The 20000-nt window shown below is 45.6% G+C and overlaps 1 protein-coding gene and 1 long non-coding RNA gene across 3 annotated transcripts in view; one reads left to right on the top strand and one right to left on the bottom strand.

Moving 5' to 3' along the window:
- Positions 1-292: 292 nt before the first annotated feature.
- On the bottom strand, positions 293-5857 carry LOC130212265 (uncharacterized). Its single transcript, XR_008835264.1, has 4 exons — positions 5778-5857; positions 2444-2503; positions 1146-1216; positions 293-358 (listed from the first exon to the last, which is right to left on the bottom strand). It is a non-coding gene; the product is annotated as an uncharacterized LOC130212265 (long non-coding RNA).
- Positions 5858-7376: 1519 nt separating this feature from the next.
- LOC130212196 (SH3 domain-containing protein 19-like) overlaps positions 7377-20000 on the top strand; it is a 19327-nt gene continuing 6703 nt past the window's right edge. Inside the window, exons 1-8 of one of the 2 annotated variants that reach the window (XM_056443347.1) lie at positions 7377-7598; positions 9740-9767; positions 15863-15903; positions 15981-16089; positions 16768-16903; positions 16995-17154; positions 18383-19315; positions 19684-19755. In XM_056443347.1, coding sequence (XP_056299322.1) covers positions 7523-7598; positions 9740-9767; positions 15863-15903; positions 15981-16089; positions 16768-16903; positions 16995-17154; positions 18383-19315; positions 19684-19755 — 1555 coding nt within the window. In that variant the 5' untranslated portion in view covers positions 7377-7522. The remainder of the gene's footprint in view (positions 7599-9739; positions 9768-15862; positions 15904-15980; positions 16090-16767; positions 16904-16994; positions 17155-18382; positions 19316-19683; positions 19756-20000) is intronic. The other variant, XM_056443346.1, reaches the window with a different exon arrangement.

Raw genomic sequence — 20000 nt, 5'->3', positions numbered from 1 at the left:
TTGCCGTGGCCCCTCCACTGGGCGCCGTGGCCCCTCCCCCGGTTGCCGTGGCCCCTCCCCCGGGCGCCGTAGCCCCTCCACTGGGTGCCGTAGCCCCTCCACTGGGCGCCGTGGCCCATCCCCCGGGCGCCGTGGCCCCTCCACCGGGCGCCGTGGCCCCTCCACTGGGCGCCGTGGCCCCTCCACTGGGCGCCGTGGCCCCTCCCCTGGGTGCCGTGGCCCCTCCATTGGGCGCCGTGGCCCCTCCCCTGGGCGCCGTGGCCCCTCCATTGGGCGCCGTGGCCCCTCCCCTGGGCGCCGTGGCCCCTCCATTGGGCACCGTGGCCCCTCCACTGGCCTCCGGTTCTCGGGCTCCGGGCTGCAACAGACGTAAAGCTGCGTTTCAGGATCACAAACATCAGATTATTGGATTCTAAAGACTTCAGATCGTCTTCACTGCGGAGCGCGGGAATGTTTCATCATCACAAGCTGAACTAGTGAGTTATGACATCATAACTCCATCGCCATGACGTCCCTCAGAGGGCGGAGTCACGTGATGACGTCCCTCAGAGGGCGGAGTCACGTGATGACGTCCCTCAGAGGGCGGAGTCACGTCAAGAAGCCCCTCAGAGGCGGAGTCACGTGATGAAGTCCCTCAGAGGGCGGAGTCACGTGATGACGTCCCTCAGAGGGCGGAGTCACGTCATGAACCCCTCAGAGGGCGGAGTCACGTGATGACGTCCCTCAGAGGCGGAGTCACGTGATGACGTCCCTCAGAGGCGGAGTCACGTGATGAACCCCTCAGAGGGCGGAGTCACGTGATGAAGTCCCTCAGAGGGCGGAGTCACGTGATGAACCCCTCAGAGGGCGGAGTCACGTGATGACGTCCCTCAGAGGGCGGAGTCACGTGATGAAGCCCCTCAGAGGGCGGAGTCACGTGATGAACCCCTCAGAGGGCGGAGTCACGTGATGACGTCCCTCAGAGGGCGGAGTCACGTGACGCTCGGCTCACGTTGGTTGAGGAGTGTTTTAACGGGTTTTAAGGAAATATAACTTTCTGTGTTTCACGTCCAGGAAGCTCCTCCCCTCTCAGCTCCTCCCCTCTCAGCTCCTCCCAGGAGAACATCAACGACAGAGAGAAACACGCGGGGTGAACGGGCGGTTACCGTGGCGACCGCGGCGCCGGAGGCGGTCCTCTGGGTTTCTGTCGTCGACGGGCCGGGGGAGCGATGAGGATCTGGGTCAGACGGAGCAACAGGAAGTGGCGGCGTCTCCATGGTGATGCTGAGTCATCCACAGCTTCCACATCTTTTGTCTTCTAGGTCGTTTCCATCGAGGACCACCTGGACCTGATCCACGATGAGACCAGGACCACCTGGACCTGATCCACGATGAGACCAGGACCACCTGGACCTGATCCACGATGAGACCAGGACCACCTGGACCTGATCCACAATGAGACCAGGACCACCTGGACCTGATCCACAATGAGACCAGGACCACCTGGACCTGATCCACAATGAGACCAGGACCACCTGGACCTGATCCACGATGAGACCAGGACCACCTGGACCTGATCCACGATGAGACCAGGGCCACCTGGACCTGATCCACATTGAGACCAGGACCACCTGGACCTGATCCACGATGAGACCAGGACCACCTGGACCTGATCCACGATGAGACCAGGACCACCTGGACCTGATCCACGATGAGAACAGGACCACCTGGACCTGATCCACGATGAGACCAGGACCACCTGGACCTGATCCACGATGAGACCAGGACCACCTGGACCTGATCCACGATGAGACCAGGACCACCTGGACCTGATCCACGATGAGACCAGGACCACCTGGACCTGATCCACAATGAGACCAGGACCACCTGGACCTGATCCACGATGAGACCAGGACCACCTGGACCTGATCCACAATGAGAACAGGACCACCTGGACCTGATCCACGATGAGACCAGGACCACCTGGACCTGATCCACGATGAGACCAGGACCACCTGGACCTGATCCACGATGAGACCAGGGCCACCTGGACCTGATCCACATTGAGACCAGGACCACCTGGACCTGATCCACAATGAGACCAGGACCACCTGGACCTGATCCACGATGAGACCAGGACCACCTGGACCTGATCCACGATGAGACCAGGACCACCTGGACCTGATCCACAATGAGAACAGGACCACCTGGACCTGATCCACGATGAGACCAGGACCACCTGGACCTGATCCACGATGAGACCAGGACCACCTGGACCTGATCCACGATGAGACCAGGACCACCTGGACCTGATCCACGATGAGACCAGGGCCACCTGGACCTGATCCACATTGAGACCAGGACCACCTGGACCTGATCCACAATGAGACCAGGACCACCTGGACCTGATCCACGATGAGACCAGGACCACCTGGACCTGATCCACGATGACCCCGTCACTGACCTCCCGTCTCGGCTGCAGACGTAGTTTCATGTTGTCCTGGAACAGAAGAGACGACGAGAACTGCAACAAAGAGAGAAGGATTACATTAATTAATCAGATTACATTAATTACTCAGATTACATTAATTAATCAGATTACATTAATTAAATAGATTAAATAAATTAGATTAAATTAATTAATTAGATTAACTTAATTATTTATATTAAATCAATTAAATAACGATGTTAAATTAATTAAATAAATAGATTAAATTAGATTTAATTAATTAAGTTGATTAAATATATAAATAAATTAGATTACAGTTGATTAAATTAATTAATTATATTAAATATATATAAATTAGACTACATTAGATTACATACATTAATTAGATTAAATAGATTAGATTAAATGAGATTAAATTAATTAATTAGATTAAATGAATAAATACATTTGATTTAATAAGATTAAATGAATAAATTAGATCACATGATCTCTGGTTGATAGAAGCTCACGGGAGACGTGTCCATATTACACGTACACCGTGTTCTACTTTGACCTCTAACCTTTGACCTCTGTCTGTCGGGTGCTTGATCGTCTTTATTTTTAATTTTAATATGTGATGCATGACCTGTTTTAAGTAAGTAAGTAAGTAATTTATTTTCCAAAGGTCCATACATAATGTGTTCATACTGGCAGACATTAACAACAGAAAAAAATATACGAATGGAGGACCGTCCAAAGACCGAGGTCTGTAGGCTCCTCTGAGATGAGGAGTTGGACGGCCCCTCCCCTAACCCTTTAGCCCCTCCCCTAACCCTTTCACCCCCCCCCCCCCCCCCCCCCTACCAACTACTACGACAGGCACACAGACAGTACACACACACATATGGATGAAAACATAAAATGTCGTACAAGCAACAACAACAAAACCAGAATAGGAAAAAGAAAAGAAAACCAAAAGAAAAAGAAACAGTCATAGTAAAAATATTAATAAAAGACAAATGTGAACTATTGATAACTTAGAAAAAATAAATAAAAATAATATCACGAACATCAAATTATGGATATACATTTTATTTTAAATATGTTTCCTCTATTGTACTGTGCCGCCAGGCTGTATGTCAATATAATAACTTTCAAAAAGAAGTGAGATGGCGTTTAAGTCGAGAAGCAAATGCCTTGGTGCTGGATGCCGATTTGACCTCGTCCGGAATTTGTCTCCAGAGCTTTGGACCTCTACAGATGAAGCTTTTAAATACAATGTCGACTGTATGTTTATTTATATGAATGCCACCACGCAGCCGCGTGTTGTGGTCGTAGACATGTGTGTTCCTTGTGAACATACGTAACAGATTATGTGGCAGATTATTATTCATAAATCTGTACATAAAAATTCCTGTCTGACACAAATGTAGATCTGTAAATCTCAGAATGCCCAATCTCTTAAAAAGCGGCTCAGTGTGTTCGTTGTTCTTCACGTTGCAGATGATCCGCACAGCCCTTTTCTGGAAGATCTCGAGACATTTGACCTGAGTTTTAGCTGCGGATCCCCAGAGCAGATTGCAATACAAGAGGTGCGGATGGACAAGGCTGTGGTACAACAAACGCACATTTTCTGTTGAGAGTATATTTTTTGCGGAGCGCAGGGCAAATGTGCCGCTTCGTATGCGCTTCCGACAACTGTCAATATGTTGATGCCAGCGCAGATTGTCGTCAATATAAACACCAAGGAACTTGGTGCACTGGACTTTTGAGACATTAGCCCCGTCAATCTCAAGCCTAAAATCTTGATCTAGGAGATTATTTGATTGATTTATTAGCATATAATTAGTTTTCTGTGCATTTAGAGATAACTTGTTCGCTTTGAACCAATCAGATACAATTTTTAGCTCTTCATTTGCAGTTTGATATAAGTTATCGTGGTCCTTCGATGAAATGTAGATAGTTGTGTCGTCAGCAAAGAGGATGCTTTTAACACGTTTTAAGACTTTTGGAAGGTCATTTATGTACAATATAAATAGCAGGGGTCCCAATACAGAACCCTGTGGTACTCCACAAGTTATATCATATGATTTTGAGTTGAACCCCTTGTATTTCACATTTTGTTTTCGACCACGAAGATAACTTTTAAACCACTCGAGTGCCGTACCTCTAACACCATAATGGCTCAGTTTATTTAAAAGTATTGAGTGATCGATTGTGTCAAATGCTTTAGAAAGGTCTAGGAATAATGCCAGAGTGTTCTCTCCGTGTTCAAGTGCAGTGTAGGTGTCAAACAGAAACTCAGTGACCGCGTTCTCAGTCGAGTGCTTTGGTCGAAAGCCGTATTGGCTTCCGTATAGCAAGTTATGCTTTGCAACAAAGCTGGACAGTCGTTTATGAACAACCTTTTCCAAAATTTTGGAAAAGCTTGGCAACAGAGATATTGGACGATAGTTAGTAAAGTAAAGCTTTTCTTTGGCTTTGTAAATGGGGATCACTTCAGCGATCTTCATATCATCAGGAAAAACTCCCTCCGATAATGATTTGTTTACAAGATGTGATAAAGGAGTGGCCAACGATTGACCAAGTTGTTTGACTAGATTCATGCTGATACCGTCGTGACCGGCGCTTTTCTTTGGCTTAAAGCTGTTTATTGTTTTAGAAATTTCATCCGGGTTGACAGGATTAAGAAACATCGATTGAATTGTGGATGATTGACCAAGATACTCAGCAAATGAGTGATCAGAGCATCCAATCTGGTCTGCATATTTCACACCTATGGTAGCGAAATATTCACAGAACCCATCTGCAATCTTTTTAGGGTCAACTTCCTTTTTGCCATTGACATCAAATACATCCGAGATACGAGACTTGTCGTTGGATTTGTTAATGATCGAGTTAATCACTCGCCAAGTCTTCCTTGAGTCGTACTGATATTCTTTGAGGAGGTTAGAGTAGTACAATTGTTTTGCGTCTCGTTTGGCTTTGTTTCATATGTTTCTGTCGGTGAGACATGTTGCCCGCGCAGGATGACTGTCTGGTTTCCCCAGCTGGAGTTTGAACAGACGATCAGGCCTCTCATCTTTAACATGAGGTCAGACCGGATGTTTACATGGAAACAGAGGAACGTTCAGGGAACAAAATACAGAAACAAAACTAAGAAATCATCTGGAATTGGTTCAACTTTTGATTTCCTATTTCCTGACGTTGCACTTGAACGCCTCTTCGGTCCTCTGCGCTCGTCTTGACGCCCGAGTCCCTGGAGGAACCTGAAAGTCACTCGAGGACGTTCAAGGAGAGAGGGACCACGAGGAGGCCGGGCGAACGAGGGAGAGATGGAAGAAAAGAGGTAAAGATGGGAGGATCTCACCGAGGAAGCTGAGGAGACGCCACGACTTCATCTTCTCTTGGTTCTGCTCCTCTTCCTCCTCTCAGGAGCCTTCTGCTGAGTGGCCTCTCTCTCCCTCTCTCTCTCTCTCTCTGTCTCTCTGTCTCTCTCTTCCTCTCTCTCTCTCTCCCCTCTCTCTCTCTCTTCCTCTCTCTCTCTCTCTCTCTCTCTCTCTCTCTCTCCCCTCTCTCTCTCTCTCCTCTCTCTCTCTCTCTCCCCTCTCCCTCTCTCACTCCTCTCTCTCTCTCCCCCCTTTCTCTCTCTCTCTCTCTCCCTCTCTCTCTCCCTCTATCTCTCTCTCTCTCTCTCTCTCCTCTCTCTCTCTCCTCTCTCTCTCTCCCCCTCTCTCTCTCTCCCCTCTCTCTCCCCCTCCCTCTCCCCCCTCTCTCTCCCCCCTCCCCCCCTCTCTCTCTTCTGTTCAGGAAGTGAGGACCGCAGTGTGAGCTCCAGATGGAAACAGGAAGCTCTTCACCTCCACGTGGTCGACGGGCGTCATGACAACCAGGTAACCACGCCGACTGCAGCGCGCCCACTTCCTGTGGAGCTTCACCAGCGTTCACGACTTAAAGAGGTCCTCCTCTTCTTCCTCCTCCTCTTCCTCCCCTTCCTCTTCTTCCTCCTCTTCCTCCTCCTTCTCCTCTTCTTCCTACTCTTCTTCCTCCCCTTCCTCTTCTTCCTCCTCCCCTTCCTCCTCTTCCTCCTCCTTCTCCTCTTCTTCCTCCTCTTCTTCCTCTTCCTTTTCCTCTTCCTCCTCCACCTTATCTTCATCCTCCTCCTCCTCCTTACCTACAAGTATTCTCAGTAAGATGTGTACTTCAAGTACTCAAAGTAAAAGTAGTGATTCTGCAACATGTCAATAATGTAATCAACATTCATGGAGTGAGTTTATTTATCTGAAGATGAAGAAGAAGAAGCAGGAAGAGGAGGAGGAGAAGAAGAGGAGAATAGAAACACATTAGAGTGACTTCGAGGAGATATAACACATGTTTTGTGACGTCATAAATCACGTGACTGGTGAACCATCCCATAATGAAAACAAGCTCTCAGGTCAACTTCAGCCACAGGTTCCCCATGCAGCCTCTCCCTCTCTCTCTCTCTCTCTCTCTCTCTCTCTCTCTCTCTCTCTCTCTGTCTCTCTCCCTCTCTCTCTCTCATTGTCTGTTGTAACACCGCAGCGCCCATAATACAGCAGCTGCGCCCTCTGGCGGAGACTATGAGCACTGCATGTGTTTTAAATGTGAGAAAGTGTCTCAATATTAAATATAATGATAAATATAACGACGAAAATAATGATAAAAATAATGTTAAATATAACGATAAATATAATGATAAATATAATTGTTAATGCTGTAACGGAGTGAAACATATAAATGAAATGGTTTGACTGAGATTCAATGTTGTCTTTATTTTTATTTATTTTAAGTGAATAAATAATAACTCATAACCTCTCCATAATATATATGACATGCGCATTAAAATCTGAAAAAATTGTCGAAAAATTATATAATACAACAAAAACACACGACAGTACTTTGTTCATACAGGAAGTCGCAGAAGTGAATGTTTGTGACGTCACGCCGGAGCGTCCCGCGAGCCTCCAGCGAAACAACACCGAGGAACCGCGTCGGTGGTCCGGATACACCCGGTACGACTCGGTCCAGAACGACCCGGTCCGGTACGACCCGGTCCGATACCCCGGGAGGAGGAGAAGGAGAGGAGGAGGAGACATGGCCGAGGCTCGGGCGGTGGAGGAGGAGGACCCGGGGAGGGACACGCGGGAGCAAGTGGTCCGCCGCTCCGCAGGTAACAACAACAACAACAACACAAACACGACTTCATCTCCACTGTGTCCACTCGTATCGATCCGGGGTTTAATGCGGGATCGATACGTTGTCACGCGCTAACGTGACTCCTAACTCCTAACTCCTTGGATGTCTCCTCCTTCCTGCGGCTGTGCAGTGTTTCTGTGGTATTCTGGGATCTTAGAGGTACTAGTACTCCTAAATACTTCCTCGGGGGGACAGTGTGTAGTTTACAAAGTACACGAGACTGTTGGTCCATGGGACAGAGGGACTAGGGCCGCGGAAGGATACCAGGAGCCCCTGGGACTAGGGCCGCGGAAGGATACCAGGAGCCCCTGGGACTAGGGCCGCGGAGGGATACCAGGAGACCACTGGGACTAGGGCCGCGGAGGGATACCAGGAGAACACTGGGGCTAGGGCCGCGGAGGGATACCAGGAGACCACTGGGTCTAGGGCCGCGGAAGGATACCAGGAGACCACTGGGGCTAGGGCCGCGGAGGGATACCAGGAGACCACTGGGACTAGGGCCGCGGAGGGATACCAGCAGTCAGTAGTCTGGTTTAGCTGTGAGATCCGGAGAAAGTTGATCATTCAAAGTTTATTGATCACAGATTCGTTATTTAAGAAGATTTAAAGGAATAAAACATATTCCAGCTCCTTAAATGTGAAGAGTTTCAGTTTTTTTTTTCTAATTTTCTTGATATTATTATTATGTAAATACAAACTTTCATGTTTTGGACCTAAATAAAAGTATTTTTTACATGTAGAACAATAATAAGAAAAATTCAGAATAATAAAACTGATCAATGGTCAAATGATCTTTATTCTTGTTGTTCCTCTTCGTCTCCACCAGAGGGCGCCACAGAGCAAATACTCCTTTAATACAGCAGCTGAAGTTCAAGAGTACTTCCGAAAGTACTTCCATGAGTACTTCCATGAGTACTTCCATTAGTACTTCCGAAAGTACTTCCTACTTCCATGAGTACTTACATGGGTACTTCCTACTTCCATGAGTACTTCCGAAAGTACTTCCTACTTCCAAGAGTACTTCAAAGAGTACTTCCTACTTCTAAGAGTACTTCAAAGAGTACTTCCATGATTACCTTCTTCCATAAGTACTTCCTACTTCCAAGAGTACTTCCGAAAGTATTTCCTACTTCCATGAGTACTTCCGAAAGTAATTCCTACTTCCAAGAGTACTTCAAAGAGTACTTCCTACTTCTAAGAGTACTTCCATGATTACCTTCTTCCATAAGTACTTCCATGAGTACTTCTAAGTACTTTCTACACCCAACATGAATACTTCAGAGAGGATCCAGACCATAATACTACGTCACCATGGTGACGTAGTATTATGGTCTGGATCCTCGTTCTGCTGCGTCTGCACCTCCATGTCGGAGCCCCACATCTGGAAGCGTTCACGCTCCAGCAGCCAATCACAGCCTCGCTTCCTGGAGGCCCTCGGCCAATCGGTGGGCTGGATGGGCGGTCGGTTCGAGAGAGAGAGAGAGAGAGAGGGAGAGAGAGAGGGAGGGAGAGAATCTGTGTTTTTGAAGAGAGGGTTGAGAAGAAAAGAAGTTCTGCTGAAAGTTTTAGAGACGTTTAAAGTTTAGACTGACAGGAAGTCAAGCCGAGGAGCCAAGGAGGCGAGGAAAGGAGGTAGGAGACGGGACCAATGCACGAGGAGAGGACACGAGACGCTCCCTTTTCCTGTCCTCTCCTTTTCTCTCTCTCCTCCTTGGAGCTCCAGCAGCGATGTGGGGGTGGGACTGCGTTTCCCAGAATGCACCTTGTCTGTGGGTGTAGCTTCTGCTCAGTTCTTCTTCTGTTTGCTAAAGTGGAGCGTGTGAGTCACTTCCTGTGAGTCACTTCCTGTGAGGAAACAGCCGGAGCTCGAAGAACGTTGTGAAGACTTTGTTTGTTTAGTTTGGGGACAAATCAATAAATCAATAGTTTAACAGATCTTTATTAATTTATCGTTTAACGAAGAAGAAAAACGACAAAGAGAAAAACATCAATATATTGTTATTATATAATAATTATATATTGTATTTATATTATATATATATATATATATATAATACAACATGTTTGTGTTTAATTTTGACCTTTTTAAACACAATCTCTCTTTTCTTTTCGCAGGACGTCGGAAGCCAGAGCATCGTCTCAGGTAACTCCTCCTCCTCCTCCTCTTTCTTTTCTCACATGACAGACTGAAAGGGTTCTCAGAGTAAAGGTTCTAAAGGTTCTCAGAGTAAAGGTTCTCGAGAGTAAAGGTTCTCAGTAAAGGTTCTAAAGGTTCTCAGAGTAAAGGTTCTAAATGTTCTAGGAGTAAAGGTTCTCAGAGTAAAGGTTCTAAAGGTTCTCAGAGTAAAGGTTCTAAAGGTTCTAGGAGTAAAGGTTCTAAAGGTTCTCAGAGTAAAGGTTCTAGGAGTAAAGGTTCTAGGGGTAAAGGTTCTAGGGCGAAAGGTTCTAGGAGTAAAGGTTCTCCAAGCCAATAGGAAAGATTCAGTTGAACTCCGGACCGGGACTACTTTCCTCTCAGACTGCCGGGACTACTTTTCCTCCCCTCCTGGTCTCACGCACTCCTCCAATGTGTTCTCACTCATGGCCCGGTCGTCATGGAGACCGGCCGGCGAGGTCGCCGAGTTTAGAGACTTCAACACCTTGAAGAGACGTGAGCGACCAATGAGTGACGAGATAACGTCCTCACAGGACCCCCACTGTGGAGGGGAGAGTTGTGTTGACTTGAGTTGTGTTGACTTTTTTTATTTTTTTTATTTATTTAACCAGGAAATGCCTCATTGAGATTAAAAATCTCCTTTACGAGAGTGTCCTGGCCAAGACAGCAGCAGCAGCACGTCACACAAAGTTCCATACAATACAACATAAAACAGTGACAGACAATATATAAAACGAAAAACAAAATCACAGCATGAATAAAACCAAAACTAAGACTCAAGCCAACACAACCCAGCTCACACAGGAGCACATACCTCCGTCATATAAAACATCGACAGCTAGATGAATTTCCCTCCAATATTTTCAATCTATTTTTAAAAACACCTCAGGAGACCGGCTCCCGGAGACCCAGGTCTGTCTGCAGCACATTCCAAGCCGCAGGAGCAGCAAACTTAAAACCTCTTTTCCCCGTTTCCAAACGGACGTGAGGGACGGAGAGCAAGAGGAGGCCTTGAGCCGAGGTCACAGAGCGAAGATGGTAGCTTCCAGGGGTTTTCAGCTGAATTAGCGTCCAAAGATACGATGGAAGTACGTGGAGAATAGCCTTATAAATAAGGACATGCCAATGATTTTGTCTCCGGATGGACAGAGGAGTCCAACCAACCCTTGCATACAGGGAGCAATGGTGAGTCAGAGCCTTAAGGTTAGTGATGAGTTGACTTGAGTTGTGTAGTGTAGGGTTGTGTTGTGTAGGGTTGTGTAGTGTTGTGTATGTCCAGCTCAACTCTTCTCAACAGGAAGTCTTAATGTGTCAGACTTTCCCCAACATGAGTTTGGTGAACGTGACGCGATGATGTCATCGACACGCCCAAAACCACTGCATGGAAAACACTGCATCATCCAAGAGAGTGTGTGTGTGTGTGGTTAGCAGAGAGCAAACAGACAAAGAAAAGGATTTAAAAAGGCAAAGGATGGGACGCCCGTCTCCTCTATCCTGCCTAGCAACAGCTGCTTCTACTCTGGGAGTTTCAGGTTTTGTTGTTGTTGTTGTTTACGACCACGTAAACAATACACTAGATGTTTGTCTAGCACAGCTCTGGATGCTTCAGGTAACCGGAGAAAACAGGAAGTGAAGCGTCTTTACCCCGCAGAGAGAAAATAGTCCCTGAGTTCATCATCCAGCCTTAAAGGGACAGTAACAATAAATGTGTAGGTTATTGTCCCCACTGTATCGCCACCAGACTCCTTTGACCTCTAACCTGTGACCTCTAACCTGTGATCTCTAACATGTGACCTCTAACTTTAGAGTAGAGACTGTGTCTGTCCCACGGCCACTTCAATTAAATAAATCAAAAGTAAGCAGAAGAGGAGTCGTACACAATAACCTTATACAAGTTAACACCATTATTTCAGCAGTGCAACAAAACAGGACTATTAAATGTGGTCTCCTAAATATTAGATCTCTGTCATCTAAAGCTGTGTTACTGAATGATTTAATATCAGATAATCACATTGATTTATGTTGCCTAACTGAAACCTGGCTGAGCCATGAAGAATATGTCTGCCTGAATGAATCGACTCCTCCAAGTCATATTAATACTCACATTCCTCGAGGCACCGGTCGAGGAGGTGGAGTAGCAGCCATCTTTGAATCGAGCCTATTAATTAATCCTCAACCAAAATTACACTACACCTCATTTGAAAGCCTTGTTCTTAGTCTTTCACATCCAACCTGGAAAACACTACAGCCAATTCTATTTGTGATTCTGTACCGGCCACCAGGTCCATATTCAGAGTTTATATCTGAATTCTCAGAATTTATATCAAGTTTGGTTCTTAAAACTGATAGTTATTATTGTTGGAGATTTTAATATCCATGTGGATGTTGATAATGATTGCCTTAGTGCTGCATTCATCTCCTTGTTGGACTCGATTGGCTTCTGCCAGAGAGTACAGAAACCCACTCACAGCTTTGGCCACACGCTTGATCTTGTTCTTACTTATGGCGTTGACATTGAGCATCTGAACGTCTTCCCACAGAATCCTCTTCTGTCAGACCACAACCTCATAACTTTTGAATTTATACTACCGGAGTGTACTCCGTTAGTCAAAAGTTTCTACACCAGATGTCTAACTGACAGTGCTGTAGCTAAATTTAAAGAAGCGATTCCTTCTGTATTTGATTCGATACCACGTCTCAATATAACAGAGGACTCCTGGTCTAACTTTAGTCCGTCCCAGATTGATCATCTTGTTGACAGTGCCATAGGCTCTCTGAGAATGACACTGGACTCGATAGCCCTCTGAAGAAGAAGACAGTGAGGAAGAGGAGGTTTGCTCCTGGTATAACCCTCAGACCCGCAAACTGAAGCAAGCGTCACGAAAGCTTGAACGCATATGGCGTTCAACTAATCTCGAAGAATCCCGCTTAGTTTGGCGAGATAGTCTTAAAACATATAAGAAGGCCCTCCGTAATGCCAGAGCAGCCTATTACTCATCAATAATAGAAAAAAATAAAAAACCCCAGGTTTCTCTTCAGCACTGTAGCCAGGCTGACAGAGAGTCACAGCTCTGTGGAGCCGAGCATTCCTATAAACCTCAGTGGTAATGACTTTATGAACTTCTTTAATGAAAAGATTTTAACTATTAGGGACAAGATTAATATTCTCTTGCCCATAACCAGTGCCAATCTGTCCTCAAGTGGAATGGCCTTGGAAACCGCTGTATGCCCTGGTGTATATTTGGAGGGCTTTTCTCCCATCAACCGTGACCAATTATCTTCAACGGTTTCTACTTCGAACACGTCTACCTGTCTCTTGGACCCCATCCCGACGAGGCTGCTTAAAGACGTTTTGCCTTTAATTGGCGGCTCTCTATTAGATATTATCAATGTGTCTCTGCTAACAGGCCACGTTCCACACTCCTTCAAGGTGGCTGTTATTAAACCTCTCCTGAAGAAGCCCACTCTGGATCCAGAGGTGTTGGCTAACTACAGACCGATCTCTAACCTCCCCTTCCTCTCCAAGATCCTTGAGAAAGTGGTCGCAAATCAGTTGTGCGACTTTCTACATCATAATAGTTTATTTGAGAAATTTCAATCAGGATTTAGAAAACACCACAGCACCGAGACGGCACTGGTGAAAATTACAAATGACCTCTTAATGGCAGCAGATAAAGGACTCCTCTCTGTCCTGGTCTTGTTAGACCTTAGTCCTGATAGAGGACTCCTCTCTGTACTGGTCTAGTTAGACCTTAGTGCTGATAGAGGACTCCTCTCTGTCCTGGTCTAGTTAGACCTTAGTGCTGATAGAGGACTCCTCTCTGTACTGGTCTTGTTAGACCTTAGTGCTGATAGAGGACTCCTCTCTGTACTGGTCTAGTTAGACCTTAGTGCTGATAGAGGACTCATCTCTGTCCTGGTCTTGTTAGACCTTAGTGCTGATAGAGGACTCCTCTCTGTCCTGGTCTTGTTAGACCTTAGTGCTGATAGAGGACTCCTCTCTGTCCTGGTCTAGTTAGACCTTAGTGCTGATAGAGGACTCCTCTCTGTACTGGTCTTGTTAGACCTTAGTGCTGATAGAGGACTCCTCTCTGTCCTGGTCTTGTTAGACCTTAGTGCTGATAGAGGACTCCTCTCTGTCCTGGTCTAGTTAGACCTTAGTCCTGATAGAGGACTCATCTCTGTCCTGGTCTTGTTAGACCTTAGTGCTGATAGAGGACTCATCTCTGTCCTGGTCTTGTTAGACCTTAGTGCTGATAAAGGACTCCTCTCTGTCCTGGTCTTGTTAGACCTTAGTGCTGCATTCGACACCATTGACCATGACATCCTGTTACAGAGACTGGAGCAGTCGATTGGCATTTCAGGCACGGCACTAATTTGGTTTAAATCCTATTTATCAGATCGATCTCAGTTTGTATTTGTAAACGATGACGCCTCGATAACCACCAACGTTAATCACGGAGTTCCACAAGGTTCTGTGCTTGGACCAATTTTATTTACCTTATACATGCTTCCTTTGGGCAATATTATCAGGAAACACTCCATAAACTTTCATTGTTATGCAGATGACACTCAACTATATTTATCGATAAAACCAGAGGAGAGCAACCAACTCTGTAAAATTCAAGCATGTCTTAAAGACATAAAAACATGGATGACCTGCAACTTCTTGATGTTAAACTCAGACAAAACCAAAGTAATTTTAATCGGCCCTGAGCACCTCAGAGATCAATTATCTGGTGATGTGGATTCTGTAGACGGCATTGCCCTGGCATCCAACACCACTGTAAAGAATCTTGGCGTTATCTTTGATCGGGACTTGTCCTTTAACTCCCACGTAAAGCAAATCTCAAGGACTGCATTCTTTCATCTACGTAATATTTCAAAAATCAGGCACATCTTGTCTCAAAAAGATGCAGAAAAATTGGTTCCCGCGTTCGTTACTTGAGACTGGATTACTGCAACTCCTTATTATCAGGCTGCTCTAATAAATCTCTTAGGTCCCTCCAGTTGATCCAGAATGCTGCAGCTCGTGTTCTCACTAAAACTAAGAACAGAGATCACATCACTCATGCACTAGCTGCTCTGCACTGGCTCCCAGTAAAATCAAGAATCACTTTTAAAATTCTTCTCTTAACCTACAAAGCCTTGATTGGTGATGCTCCATCATATCTTAAGGAGCTTGTCGTACCATATTGCCCCACTAGAGAGCTATGCTCACTAAATGCGGGACTACTTGTAGTTCCTAGAGTCTTAAAAAGTAGAATGGGAGCCAGAGCCTTTAGTTATCAAGCTCCTCTTCTATGGAACCAGCTTCACCTTCAGTCCGGGAGGCAGACACAGTCACCTCGTTTAAGAGTAGACTTAAGACCTTCCTCTTTGACAGAGCTTATAGTTAGGGCTGAATCAGGTTCACCTGGTCCAGCCCCTTGATATGCTGCTATAGGCTTATAGCTGCCGCGGGACGTTAGGATGCACTGAGTACCTATCTCCTCTTTTTTCTCTCCTTAAGGATGCATTTTCATCTCTCAATCACACGTTACTAACTCTGCTTTCTCCCCGGAAGTCCTTTTGACTTTACGTCTCATGGGGTCATCGGACCCTATGAGACGGCATAGATCCTATCTGCCTGATGGATCGTCTGGGTCGTGGAATTCCTGCTCATGACTACGCCACTGTCCTGTTGAGACTCCGCCCACTCCTCCTCCCCACCGCCATCTGCCTGATGGATCGTGGAGGTCTCCATCGTGGAATATGCCTACTATGAACTATTCATACACTCTGTCACATTCATTGAATGTATTTAACTCTAAATCTGTCCTTCTGGTCACATGACATCTATTGTTCTGTCCATCCTGGAGAGGGATCCTCCTCTGTTCTCTCCTGAAGGTTTCTTCCCTTTTTTTTCCCCCTGAAGGGTTATTTGGGAGTTTTTCCTGGTCCGATGTGAGGTTTTGGGGCAGGGATGTCTATGTGTACAGATTGTAAAGCACTCCGAGACAAATTTGTAATTTGTGAAATTGGGCTATACAAATAAACTGAATTGAATTGAATTAACCCGTGATCTCTCTCTCTCTCTGCAGCCAGGGTCCTCTCTCGTCCATCAGAGCAGCCATCAAGAGAAGTGAGTCTTCTTCTTCTTCTTCTTCTTCCTGCATTGAAGGCGTGTGATGTTAATCCATCTTCACTCAACCTCCTCAGCCTCCAGGTCCACCGGCCTCCCTGAGCCGTCTAGGGAGCGAGAGAGGGAACGAGAAAGGGAACGAGAGAGGGAGCGAGAGAGGGAGCGAGAGAGGGAGCGAGAGAGGAGGTGAGACATATTTTTTACACACTTTTTAATTCCTGTCAAAGTTTTGACAAGTCAGAAAGACAATGAGAGAGAATCCCACCAGTGAATAAGCTCCTCCCCCTTCCAATGAATAAGCTCCTCCCCCTTCCAATGAGTAAGCTCCTCTCCCTTCCAGTGAATAAGCTCCTCCCCTTCCAATGAGTAAGCTCCTCCCCCTTCTCCTCACAGCCATGAAGCCACTGGGTACCGTTAAAATACTTTAATGAGGAATGTTGTTTTAAAACATTTTCTTTGTTTAGTTCCTGCGATGTCAGCTGACAGAGGTTTATACAGTTTTCTAGGGATCTGAAGAAATAAATGTTATAAAAATAATATATAAATGATTGATTTTGAGTGTGGCTGTTGGTTTGTTTATGATATTATGGAAGCTTCAGATCATTCAGCAACAATAATCCTCATTTTCTAATATGTAAATTATGATTTGTGGGGAACGTGTCTCCATGATGTTCCTGATATTTACATTTTTGATAAAAATAATAATAATTTAGCTTGGAATCGATCAGATATTTTTTTTAAATTAGAGTTATTAATCATGTTTGTTTTATTACACCAAAAGCTTGAAAACCCCAAAAGACATATATATATATATACTTATATATAAGCGTATTTCACTGGCTCGATGCATTTCTCTGTTGCTAGGCGACCTGAGATCACCATCCTGTCCGCGGAGCCGCTGTCGGCCACTTCCTGGTTCCCCGGGGCTTCTGGGGGATTCCCGCCTCCCCCTCCCCCCCCAGCTCAGATCTGGGGGTCCACGATCCCTCCGTCCGCTCAGGTGACTCCGCCCCTTCATTTGAGGCGTTCGATGCCCAGCGAGGAGTCGGTTATTTCCTAAAGCGTCCGTTCGTCGCGTCTCTCCTCCTCAGCCTCCTCCGTCCTACGAGGAGGTGATCAGGGAGAAGACTCAGGAGCAGGTTCTCCTCCCTCCTCCAGCCTCCCGCTCCTCCTCGCCGCGCTCGGCGTCTTCGACAACGATCGCCACCCAGACTGACCCGGGATCAGCCCCCGACCCCGACGCCGCTCAGGGTGGGAAGACGGCTGCTTTTTATATATAATATATACATATATTTATATACATATATAATATATATTCTTATATAAATATATTATATATATATAATATATATATTCTTATATAAATATATTATATACATATATATATATAGATTATACCCATATATGTATATTTATGTCTAAATATCTTTATATCTACATATATGTATTTCTATATATATTATATACATACAAATATAATTCATTTATATATTTCTAAAAGTATATATTTATTCATATATATCTATTTTCTTTTTATATATATTAATGTAAATATATAAACATAGTTATATATACATCTATTTATATATATTATTTATTTATTCTAACTATAAATTAATGTAAATATATTTATGAATACATTTTTTATTTTTATAAAAGTATATATTTATTCATATACAGGACTGTCTCAGAAAATTAGAATATTGTGATAAAGTTCTTTATTTTCTGTAATGCAATTAAAAAAACAAAAATGTCATGCATTCTGGATTCATTACAAATCAACTGAAATATTGCAAGCCTTTTATTCTTTTAATATTGCTGATTATGGCTTACAGCTTAAGAAAACTCAAATATCCTATCTCTAAATATTAGAATATCATGAAAAAGTATACTAGTAGGGTATTAAACAAATCACTTGAATCGTCTAATTAACTCGAAACACCTGGAAACACATTTTCAAATGTTTGATTTTGTTTTGCTGTTATAAATCTTTTTTTACTTGGTCTGAGGAAATATTCAAATTTTATGAGATAGGATTTTAGAGTTTTCTTAAGCTGTAAGCCATAATCAGCAATATTAAAAGAATAAAAGGCTTGCAATATTTCAGTTGATTTGTAATGAATCCAGAATGCATGACATTTTTGTTTTTTTAATTGCATTACAGAAAATAAAGAACTTTATCACAATATTCTAATTTTCTGAGACAGTCCTGTATATCTTCTTTTTATATATAAATAAATATATTAATGTAAATATATAAACATAGTTATATATTTATATATACATCTATTTTTATATATATATTATTTATTTATTCTAAATATAAATTAATGTAAATATATTTATGAATACTTTTTTATATATATATATATTTCTATAAAAGTATATATTTATTCATATATATTTTCTTTTTCTATATAAATAAATGTATATTAATGTGAATCTATATTTATATAAATGTTGGCGTGTATGTGTGCAGGGAGCAGACCGGTGAGACCGCCGCGGCCGCCCCTCCGTTGCCCTCGAGCGTCTCCGGCTGATGACATCACCATCGCAACCAGCCAATCGTCACCTGACCTCCACGCCGACCTCTGCCCACCTTCGACCTCGACCTCCGGCGCTCAGACCGACCTCCGAGTCGCCGCCGTCCCGTCAGAGAGCCCCGGCTCCGAGCCCCGCCCCCGCCCGCGCACCAGGCCCGGCGCCGCGGTCAGAGTTGAGACTTTGGTGAAGCTGCGTGACGACGGCGCGGCGACGCTGGCCGCCGCCACGCGCCCGGGAGCCGCCGACCGCGACGCCGGTCAGGGGAAGTACCTCCGGGAGCTGCTGGAGGCCTTCGGCGCCGACGACTGGGGCTTCCCCGAGCCGCGCGGCGACGGCAGCGGGCTCAGCCAATCGGAGGGCGAGGACGAGGAGGACGAGGAGGACGAGGAGGACGAGGAGGACGAGGAGGACGAGGAGGACGAGGCGACTCTGAAGGCGAGGATCCGGGCCCTCGAGCTGCAGCAGGCGGCCGGCGGAGACCTCAAGAGGCTGTCGCCCCCCCCCACCGTCGCCCCCAAACCCCAAAACCTTCCTCCAGCAGCCGGGGCCCCCGGGCAGGGCCTCTGGGGGGGCGGGGCTCTGCCGGACCCGGGGCCCCCGGAGCCCGCCCCGCCGTCGCTGGCCTGCAAAACCCCCGAGAAGCCCTCGGAGTCGCCCAGACCCCCGTGTGCCTCGGACCCCCTCCGGTCCGGGGCCCCCGTCCCGGCCCCCAGGCCCCCCCCGGCCGACCCCAAACCTCCACCAAGACCCCCGGTGGCCCCCAGGGCCGGCCTCGGGGCCCCACCCCGGGATCAGAGCACCGAGGCCGGGCCCGCCGGCCCCGCTCTGCCCCCGAGGCCCTCTGCGGAGGGCGGCGGCCGCCAGGCGGGTGAGTGCCGCTGCTCTTCACTGACCCCTGCAGGCAGCGGGGGGAACTACAACAGATAGAAGAACTCTCCAAAGGGACTCTTCCTCAAGAATATGAATTATTTATATAGAGATATAGATCATGTTATTAAATACAATATTATTATATATATGTATAATATTATAGATATATATAAAATACATTATAGATATAATATTGTTTATATATATGTAATATTATATATAATATTATTTATACATACATTTATGTATGTATGTACGCTTCAACAATAAAATACATTTTAAAAAGTTAGTTTTTTTTATCACCATTGTGTGTGTATATATATTTATATATTATATTTTCATGATTTCTTCTGTTTTTTGTTTCAGTGAAAATAGGAAACGTTCGTCCAGACGTCCCAAACAAACCAGCGGCGCTGAGGTCCCCACGGAGAGCCAGTGGTGTGTGTGTGTGTGTGTGTGTGTGTGTGACTAAGCTTCAGTACAATGGATCGTTTGAGAGCTTAGACACAAAACTCGCTCATTATGTTGCAGGAATATGTGTGTGTGACAAAGAGGGGGGGGGGGGTTCTGGTGTTGAATCCGACGCTTGTGAAAGAAAAATGCAGCGATTGTGTGAAGATAAAAAGCCTCCTCTGTGTGTGTGTGTGTGTGTGTGTGTGTGTGTCGTTTGACATGTTTCCTGT

The sequence above is a fragment of the Pseudoliparis swirei genome, chromosome 21, assembly GCF_029220125.1.
Source record: "Pseudoliparis swirei isolate HS2019 ecotype Mariana Trench chromosome 21, NWPU_hadal_v1, whole genome shotgun sequence".
NCBI lineage: Eukaryota > Metazoa > Chordata > Actinopteri > Perciformes > Liparidae > Pseudoliparis > Pseudoliparis swirei.
The sequence above is the reverse complement of the archived record's forward strand: the minus strand, read 5'-3'. Positions and strand labels throughout refer to the sequence as shown.